This window comes from Portunus trituberculatus, chromosome 38 (genome assembly GCF_017591435.1).
Source record: "Portunus trituberculatus isolate SZX2019 chromosome 38, ASM1759143v1, whole genome shotgun sequence".
NCBI lineage: Eukaryota > Metazoa > Arthropoda > Malacostraca > Decapoda > Portunidae > Portunus > Portunus trituberculatus.
In genome coordinates, this window is record NC_059292.1 from 1040001 (window position 1) to 1050000 (window position 10000).

The 10000-nt window shown below is 47.7% G+C and overlaps 1 protein-coding gene across 9 annotated transcripts in view; it reads left to right on the top strand.

The window, feature by feature from the left end:
* LOC123515207 (FERM domain-containing protein 4A-like) overlaps positions 1–10000 on the top strand; it is a 289831-nt gene that overhangs the window by 151479 nt on the left and 128352 nt on the right. The window contains exon 1 of one of the 9 annotated variants that reach the window (XM_045273741.1): positions 5968–6603. The exons of the other annotated variants lie outside the window; for them this stretch is intronic. Within the exon in view, the coding sequence (XP_045129676.1) occupies positions 6577–6603 (27 nt within the window). The 5' untranslated portion in view covers positions 5968–6576. Of the gene's footprint in view, positions 1–5967; positions 6604–10000 lie in introns of those variants that run through there. 9 annotated transcript variants of the gene reach the window in all.

Below are 10000 nucleotides of genomic sequence, written 5' to 3' on the forward strand. Positions count from 1 at the left end.
ATAGTGAAGACTGTGGCCATTAATCTTCTGACCTCCATAGACCCTTCCTAATGTCAATCAAATGATCTAATGGTACACAAATCTCAAGGTAAAATGGTGTCCCTGTACTGAATGAGTTAAATGTATAGAAATGAAACAGAATAGGTAAATATACGTTTGCTGAGAATGTTTTGCTTTATTATGCACAAATGAGTCTTAAGATGAATAGAGTGGTGATAAATGTTTCATGCAGGGTGAGCAAAATAATGAGGTGATGTTGAATGTATAGAGAAATGAAACTGAATCTATAAATATGCGTGTGAATGATGGCAAAAGTTAAGTTATTGTTATCGAGAATGTTTTGTTTGATTATGCATAGGTTGGGCTTACTCACTCGGGGCAACGGTTTCTAGGGGTGGGCTTTGAAATAGGAGGTACCCTTAATAAGTATCCCCTTTAACCCATAAATTCCCGTGAAAAGCCCACATGGTATAAAAAAAAGAAAAAAAAATGGTGAGTGGTACAAGGATGAGTTAAAGTAATGAGGTGATGTTTAATGAATAGAAAAATTAATCTGACTCGGTAAATACACGTGTGAATGATAGCAAACATTAAACTATTGTTATTGAAAAGGAAATAAGATGAATGAAATTGTGTTAGGTGTTACAAGGATGCGTTAGGTAATGAGATGATGCTAAATGTACTGAAATGAAACAATGGGTAAATATATACGTGTGAATGATGGGAAAGATTAATTTATAGTTGCTGAGAATGTGTTTTTATTATGCACAAAAGGGATAAGACGAACAAAATAGTGTTGAGTGTTACAAAGATGAGTTAAATAATGAGGAGGATTAAAAGTAGAACAAATGAATGGGTAAGTATACGTGTGGGTGAAGGCAAAGGGTACATTTCAATAGCTCAGGAGATTGTGTTGAGGCCTGTAATCTGAATCACTTAGATCTTCCCAGCAATGTTTTCTAGAGGGTCCAGTTGAAGACCGTGTTTTTAAGGGTATTTTCATGGCTCTGGTGTTGGATTGGCAAGATTTCTAGTTTATCAAAAGGAGAGAAACTGTCTTCAAAATTCGGATTGTCGTCTATTTGGCCTTGGAAAATTGTCGTGGTGGGAGGGCAAGGCGTTTCTGAATACAGGTGTTAGTTGCAAGACTGAATACCTACTAGAGATCCGTTCACTGCTTTCGTATCTCTCTCTCTCTCTCTCTCTCTCTCTCTCTCTCTCTCTCTCTCTCTCTCTCTCTCTCTCTCTCTCTCTCTCTCTCTCTCTCTCTCTCTCTCTCTCTCTCTCTCCAGTCCACACTAGTCACTTCCGTCAACAGATTTTTTTTCTTTTATTTTTTGCGCCTCGTTTTGACTTGACCTTGATATCAGAGCTTGTGTGTGTGTGTGTGTGTGTGTGTGTGTGTGTGTGTGTGTGTGTGTGTGTGTGTGTGTGTGACTATGCTATTATTCGTAAGAGTCCTACATTAGATCCTTCCGTTATAAGATATCCTCACGTCACAAGAATCTCAAACACAAAGAAGCAGGTGTTAAAGGCAAAATCTCAATCTCAATCTCTCTCTCCTCTCTCTCTCTCTCTCTTAGTGTGTGTGTTTCACTGTTTGATCTGCTGCAGTCTCTGACGAGACAGCCAGACGTTACCCTACGGAACGAGCTCAGAGCACATTATTTCCGATCTTGGGATAGGCCTGAGACCAGGCACACACCACACACCGGGACAACAAGGTCACAACTCCTCGATTTACATCCCGTACCTACTCACTGCTAGGTGAACAGGGGCTACACGTGAAAGGAGACACACCCAAATATCTCCACCCGGCCGGGGAATCGAACCCCGGTCCTCTGGCTTGTGAAGCCAGCGCTCTAACCACTGAGCTACCGGGCGTGTGTGTGTGTGTGTGTGTGTGCTGGGTGTTTGGGCAGGGAAGATCCAATGCACCTCGCTGACTGAAGGACACGTGGGTAATGGTTTTTGTGGCCTTCTGGGGGCAGGAAGCGAAGGTGCGACTATACCAAGGTGACGCTGCCGCCGCTACAGTTGGTGGTGGTGGTGGTGGTGGTGGTGGTGGTGATGATGTGGTGATGGTGATGGTGGTGATGGTGATGATGATGATGATGATGATGATGATGATGATGATGATGATGCTATTACTACTACTACTACTACTACTACTACTACTACTACTATTTCATTATGTAGGAACATTAGTAAGCAGTTGTATTAGTAGTAACAACAACAACAACAACAACAACAACAGTAACAACATTAACATCAACATCATCATCAAGACATCACAATCCATCACACACACACCCACCCACGCAACCAACACCTTACTGACACCACCTTGCCAATCACACCCAAACACTCCTATTCACCCTACGCCCGTGACCCATCCGCCCGGGGCACTGTAGCTAACGGGGCACGGCAGGTGGGGGCTGGTCGGGGCTTGTCGGGTCCGGGGGGAGGATGAGGGACGGTAGCACAACACAACTAGGAAGAAGCAACGTGGTGGTAGTGGTAGTGGTGGTGGTGGTGGTGCAGTACGACAGTTTGGGCTCTGCTGGTGATGCTGACTGGAGTAAGACCGCGAGGGAAGACTGGCCTGCTGGATGTGTGTGTGTTGGCAGTGTTGGTGTAGTAGTGTGTGTTGTGCGGGAGGCGTGTGTGTGCGGGTGTGTCCTGGCTGCGGAAATACCACCACCACCACCACCCTCATATTGTGTTCTCCCTGCACGTGCTGTGAGTGCGTGCGTGTTGCGTGGCGTTAATACTGTGTGTGCGTGTGTTGCGTGGCGTTAATACTGTGCGTGCGTGTGTTGCGTGGCGTTAATACTGTGCGTGCGTGTGTTTTCCGTGGTGCGTGTGTTAGTGGAGGGTTTTGTGTGTTTGTGTGTGTTTGTGTCGCGTGCGTTGTGTGGCGTTGTGTTGCGTGGCGTGGCGAGTCACGAAGGTGCAGGAAGCGAAGTTTTTCTTGTGTTGTGTTGCGATAATGTTGTTTATTTCGTTGTTTTTATTGTTATTTTTTTTTCTTTTTATGTGACACGCGAACTTTGAGGGGCTGGCTGGCGCGTGTGTGTGTGTGTGTGTGTGTGTGTGTGTGTGTGTGTGTGTGTGTGTGTGTGTGTGTGTGTGTGTGTGTTCTTCCCGAGTGTATTTTTGTCTTTCATTAAGCGCTTATGGCTTCGTGTTTCCCCATGTGTGTGTGTGTGTGTGTGTGTGTGTGTGTGTGTGTGTGTGTGTGTGTGTGTGTGTGTGTGTGTGTGTGTGTGTGATGCGCACTCTCCGTATAGTATTTTTAGCCCCAATTATACGTTTATGGTCTCTTAATGCTCCTACTTTTTATTTTTATTTTTCCTTCTCCTCGTCTCTACACAAAAAAATGGGACTTGAGAGAGAGAGAGAGAGAGAGAGAGAGAGAGAGAGAGAGTATTAGTCACAAGTACGTCACATTCCCAGGAGTCAGAGTGTTTACCTGTGCTTCACCTGTGTCTTCCCGTCCTCTCCCGTCCCCGCCTCTGTGGCTACGTGAGAGAGAGAGAGAGAGAGAGAGAGAGAGAGAGAGAGAGAGAGACCAAAACTAAAAAAATGTCAGTATAGAGATTGAAAGTCCAAGAGAGAGAGAGAGAGAGAGAGAGAGAGAGAGAGAGAGAGGGTGCGGGGGGAGGGAGGTCGTGACTAGGCAGCGACAGACAGCAACAGTGGTTGGTAGTAATGTGATTAGGATGACAAAGACTCAATTAGCACGTCCCAGCTCGCCACCCTTTCCCCACTTCACCATTTCCTCTTCCCCTTACGACGCCGCAGCCACCCATCCATCCTCCTCCTCCTCCTCCTCCTCCTCCTCCTCCTCCTCCTCCTCCTCCTCCTCCTCCTCCTCCTCCTCCTCCTTTTAATCTAGCTTTCTGTCATCTTTCCCTCTTTGCTTAATGTATGAAATCAAACAAACTTACCTTAAAATCTACATATCAATTGCTTGTTTTTCCTTTATTATCCTTAGTGTTCCTTTATTTTCCTTCCTCTTCCTCTTCTTCCTCCTCCCATTCCCCTCCCTCCACCCTTCTCCACCTTTCAACACCCTTCCTTCATCCCATCATCCCCTCATCATCCTCTCCATCTCCCTCATTGCAACCTCATCTCCATTCCCCTCATCTTGTCACCATCTCGTCTTCACCTTCTATCTCCTCTGCCTCTCCCTGCCTTCCCTGCCTCTCTTAGTGTTGCTTCCCCATTCCCCTGCCTTCCCTGCCTTCCTTTACGTTATTTCTTCACTCCCTTGCCTTTATCTGCCTTCATCTTCCTTCCCTTCTCCCTTTTTTATCTTGTTCCTCTCGTGCCTTCCCCTCTTCATTCCCCTAACCTCTCTTACTTTGCCTCCTCTCATTCCCCTGCCCTTCCCGTTCTTTCCTAACCTCATTTACCTTGCTTTCTTCATTTCCCCTGCCTTCCCCTTCCTTCCCTATCTCTCTTCACCTTGTCTCCCTACTCCCCTGCCTTCCCCTTCCTTCCCTATCTCTCTTTACCTTGCCTCCTTATTCATCTGCCTTCCCTTTCCCTCTTTCCCTCCACTCATCTTGTCTCCCTATCCCCCTGTCTTCCCCTGCCCTGCCTTGCCAACCTCCCCTTCAATAACACGTGCCCAAGATCCCTCACCTACATCACCTGCGGCTCCTTCATCAGATAGCGGGCCTGTCATGTCCTCTTCTCTCTTAGATTACAAGCCTGACACGTGTTTTCATTGTCTCCTTCCGCTTGTCTTTCCTCTTCTCTCCTCTCTCTCTTCGTCTCAATCCTCCCCTCTCTCTCCTTCCTACAGCCTCTCCTCCTGCCCCTGCCCCCGCCCCTGCTCCCGGCCCTGCTCCTCCCGTCCCTTCTTTCTATTGAGCCAGCAGGGAGAGGCAGGAATGATAGGAAATATTTGGTGGAGTTTAGGGATAAATCGAGCGTTGTAGAGGGAGAGGCGAGAGTGCGCGGGGAGGAAAGACGCCAGGAACAGGAAGGGTGGAAGGTGATGGAACGGTGGGAGGGTCAAAGGGTCACGTTCTCTGTCTCTCTTATGTCTCTGTCTCTCTGTGTCTCTGTGTCTTCTCTCTCTCTCTCTCTCTCTCTCTCTCTCTATTGTGTGTGTGTTGTGTTGTGTTGTGTTGTGTTTTCTCGGGTTGTTAGTCCCTTATTATTGGTCTCTCTCTCTCTCTCTCTCTCTCTCTCTCTCTCTCTCTCTCTCTCTCTCTCTCTCTCTCTCTCTCTCTCTCTCTCTCTCTAGGTGTTTTTTATCTGAATATTTGTTTCCAATTTGACTCCACGTGGCATTCTTCTTCTTCTTCTTCTTCTTCTTCTTCTTCTTCTTCTTTATTTTCTTGTCCTTCTGTCTAATTGTCTGTGTGTCTGCTCCCCTCTCCTCCCCTCTTTCCCCTCTCCTGCCCTGCCATCCACTCCCTCCCTCCCCTCCCCTCCCCCCCTTAGCAGTGCACGTGGCCCTTTCTTTCCTCGTCCCTCCCCACTCAGTCTCTCCTCCCGGGCCAGCCATCACACCAGCTGGCTCCTCGGGATGGCCAGTTACCCCGCAGCTGGTTCCCTATTGTGGCCACCTGTGTCTCTACCGTCTCTCTCTCTCTCTCTCTCTCTCTCTCTCTCTCTCTCTCTCTCTCTCTCTCTCTATGCCATAAAATAAGTTCTGAATTGCCTATCAGGGATTTTTAAGTGTGTGTGTGTGTGTGTGTGTGTGTGTGTGTGTGTGTGTGTGTGTGTGTGTGTGTGTGTGTGTGTGTGTGTGTGTGTGTGTGTGTGTGTGTGTGTGTGTGTGTGTGTGTGTGTGTAAGAAAGGTCAACATGAGTGACCTAAACCATCCCTCACCACCACCACCACCACCACCACCACATCCCTTACGAGAAATAAATAGCGAGTGCGTATAAATAGAAAAGTTCGGGAAATGACCTGAAGGGGAAGGCGGTGGCGGCGGTGGCGGCGGCTGGTGAGTGGTGAGTGGTAAGCGGTCAGTGAGGAGAGGATGGTCAGGCAGTTAGTCAAGCAGTCAGTCAGGCAGTCAGCTCTCAGCGGTCCGAGTGGCGTGGCGTAAGCGCGTAATGGCGTGAAGGTCCGTGAATCTATATCGTCCATATTTAGAAACGCCTTGCTCTCTCACCACGACAACTTTTCAAGCCGCCAGAGACGACTAGCAGGATTTTCAAGACAGTTTTCCTTATGATTAACTAGAAATCTTGCTAATCCATCGCCAGAACTATAAGAATACCCTTAAAAGCAAGCGTATCTTCTGACTAGAGCCTTAGAAACAAGCGTGTCTTTGACTACAGCCTTAAAAACAAGTGTATATTTGACTAGAGGCTTTGGAAATAGTCTTTGTGAGAGAGCAAAGCGTTTCTGAACACGGGTTTACATCGGGAAGGCTTATTGCACCACAGAGGCGACAGAGACTTTGAAAAAAAGACCTAACTCGGGGCAGGAACATGACATCCCTCCCATGTTGCCAAGTGCGTGTGCGATGTTGCCGTGTGCCAGGCGGGCCGCCCTAGCAGCGCCTCTCCTCCAGAAGCCTCGGGCGCCGCAGACTGCCCGCCATGAGGTTCAGGAGGAAGAACAAGAAGGTAGGTGGCGTGACGCGGCGGGACATGTGTGTGTGTGTGTGTGTGTGTGTGTGTGTGTGTGTGTGTGTGTGTGTGTGAGTGTGAGGGAAACTCGAGCAGGCGGACTTACTGGTATTGTTTGTGGATCTCGTCAGTCTCGCTCTGGTTAAAGAAAAAAAAAAAATGTTCAGGTTAGTAATGTTGTGTTGTTGTTCAGGTTGTTAGTGGCGAGGTTGGTGGTTATCGGGGGAGTCAGCTGTGGTGGTGCGTGGCTGGCAGATTGAATTAAGTGAGTACAGTTTAGTTGAGGTTAGGTTAGGTTGAGTTTGGTGGGATGGGATTTTGATTTCATTTGATAGAGTTAAATTAGGTTAGGTTAGGTTGCGTTGGGCTTATTCATTATTCAGGTAAGATTAGGTTCAGTTCGGTCAGGTGCAGGTGAAGGTGTAACTGTAATGATGTGCAGAGCTAACCATTACTTGCTCTTGCTTATCCCCCCCAAAAAAAAAACAGTCATCGGGCAGCTCTTTTCCGTATCTCCCTCCACAAATTACCTCTACATTCCACCAGAAACATTCCTCCACCATCTCTCCACAACCTCCACCAAGCCACGCTATCCTACCACAGTCCTGTCATAGCTAAAATAGTATTAATGTAAAAAAAAAAACACATTTTTCATCCTTCCTCATGTATTCTGTCCTCAATATCTTCCTGTATAAGTGACCTCCACATTTCTCCCTCCTCCACATTCTCTCCACAACCTCCACCAAGTCACACAATCCTACCACACTTCTATCATACGTAAAAGCCACACACTTTCCATCCTTCTTCATGTAATCTGTCCTCCATATCCTCCTCTACAAGTAACCTCCACGTACCTTCCATCATGTGACCTGAAATACAACCCAACGTCGCTAGAAGTCCTCACAAAGCAGACCCAATTAAGAGTAAGACCCCTTCCTATGTAGCCCTGTCACTCCAAGACCCTCATCGCTGCCTTGGTAAGTTTCCTCTAGCGTGCAATCTCCGTGTCACGAGGGCCGCGGTGGTGTTGTCATGCAGGTTGAGGTGAGGAGGAGGGCAGGTGAAAACTTGTAAGTGAAGGATCAGGAAAGGGTCTGCGATTACTCATGTTGGCTGACTTATATACCAGTTTGCGTGCTTGCTTTGCTGTTTTGTGTGCTTGGGTGCTTGTATGTTTGCTGGTCTACTTGTTCACTCACTCACTCACTCACTCACTCGCCCATTCTCTTATTGTTGTTTTTTTTCCAGTCACACGCTCGTCAGTTTGAATTAGTGTTCAGTTAGTTGTGGTGTCATTCATCCATTCACTCGTTCTCTTATTCATTCGTTGTATCATTCACTCGTCGCTCACTGGATAGATTTGTCGGTCTGTCAGCGTGTGAGTGAGTGAGTGAGTGAGTCTGTCTGTTACATATTTACACACTTTTACTCATTCACTGTTTAACTTACAAGCTGGCTTCAGTCAACACCCTCTCACTCACTCACCACTCACTCATTCACTAACTCGCTGACACATTTTCTTGCATCAGTTATCACCCACTCTCACTCTCACTCACTCACTCACTCACTTCCCTCCCTCCCTCCCTCCCTCCTTCCCTTCCTTTCTTCCTTCCTTCCTTCCTTCCTTCCTTCCTTCCTTCCTTCCTTCCTTCCTTCCTTTCTGCGTCCCTCCCTCCCTCACACACACACACACACACACACACACACACACACACACACACACACACACACACACACACACACACACACACACACACACACACACACACTACTAACACCTAACCAGTTCACCTTCAAGTACACCAAGCAGTGAGTGTGTCTGGGCGGAAGGAAGCGCACGGTAGGCAGGGAACATAGTAGCAATAAATAGGAGTGTGGAATTTAATAAGCGTTTTCTTTCGCTGTACTGTTTCTCTTTACCGGGTACTAATGAAAAAAAATGTATTACGGTACTTTTTTACTCTCTCTCTCTCTCTCTCTCTCTCTCTCTCTCTCTCTCTCTCTCTCTCTCTCTCTCTCTCTCTCTCTCTCTCTCTCTCTCTCTCTCTGGGAACTCTCTGCTCGTTGTCTCATCTCTTTTCCTCGTTCTTTATCGCGCGTTGTAACATTCTTTTCCTCGTTTTTATCGACAGTAATTGGGTTGAAATGTCAAATTGTGCTGGTTTCAAGTCTAAAATGCCCTGTAGTGCCATTTTAGGTTATAATGCAACCGATACCATGATGTTTTTGAAAGCATTAGTATCAAAATTGCAGCGCTCTCTCTCTCTCTCTCTCTCTCTCTCTCTCTCTCTCTCTCTCTCTCTCTCTCTCTCTCTCTCTCTCTCTCTCTCTCTCTCTCTCTCTCTGTAATTCACCTCGGTCGTCTGCTGGTCACCCAGCCAGTCTTCCCCATTACGGAGCGAGATCAGAGCTCATAGACCGATCTTCGGATAGGACTGAGACCACATCAACACACAACATACACCGAGAAAGCGAGGCCACAACCCCTCCAGTTACATCCCGTACCTATTTACTACTAGGTGAACACACCCCACACATTAAGAGGCTTGCCCATTTGCCTCGCCGTTTACCGGGACTCGAACCCGGCCCTCTCGATTGTGAGTCGAGCGTGCTAACCACTACACTACGCGGTGTGTGTGTGTGTGTGTGTGTGTGTGTGTGTGTGTGTGTGTGTGTGTGTGTGTGAGAGTAAGAGGCATTGGGCAGCTATGAGATAGTCTTAACATTTTCCCTCATCCACCTACACGTATTCTCTCCTCTGTATCTCCCTCCCCAAGTTACCTCCACACTTCTCCCCCACCAGAGCCATTCCTCCACCTTCTCTCTCTCCACAACCTCCACCAAGAGCTAAAATAGTGTTATTCCATCTATCTTCATGGTTTCTGTCCTCCATATCTCCTACAAGTTACCTCCACATTTCTCCCTCCTCCACCTTCTCTCCAGACCTTCCACCAAGCCACACTACCCTACCACACCTCTATCAAAGCTAAAGTCTGTCCTCCATATCTCCCTCCACAAGTTACCTCCACATTTCTCCCTCCTCCACCTTCTCTCCAGCCCTTCCACCAAGCCACATTCGCACAGTACACGCCAGCTTGCCAGGGGGACGCGGCGTGGCGATCAAACACTCTTGGTACACCGCTAGCTATCCTCGTGTCGCCCTTGTTGAGTGGAGAGTAGCGCGTTGAGTCAAGTGTTCTCCAGTGACACGCTCAAGACTGGTGAAGATGAACCGCGAAACTCTCAAAGGTGCTGCCAGGATGCGAGTGAGTGAGGGAGTGAGTGAGTGAGTGGGTGAGTGAATGAGTGAGTGGGTGGGTGGGTGGGTGGGTGAGTGAGTGGGTGGGTAGGTGGGTAAGTGAGTGAGTGAGTGGGTGAATCAATGAGTGAGTGA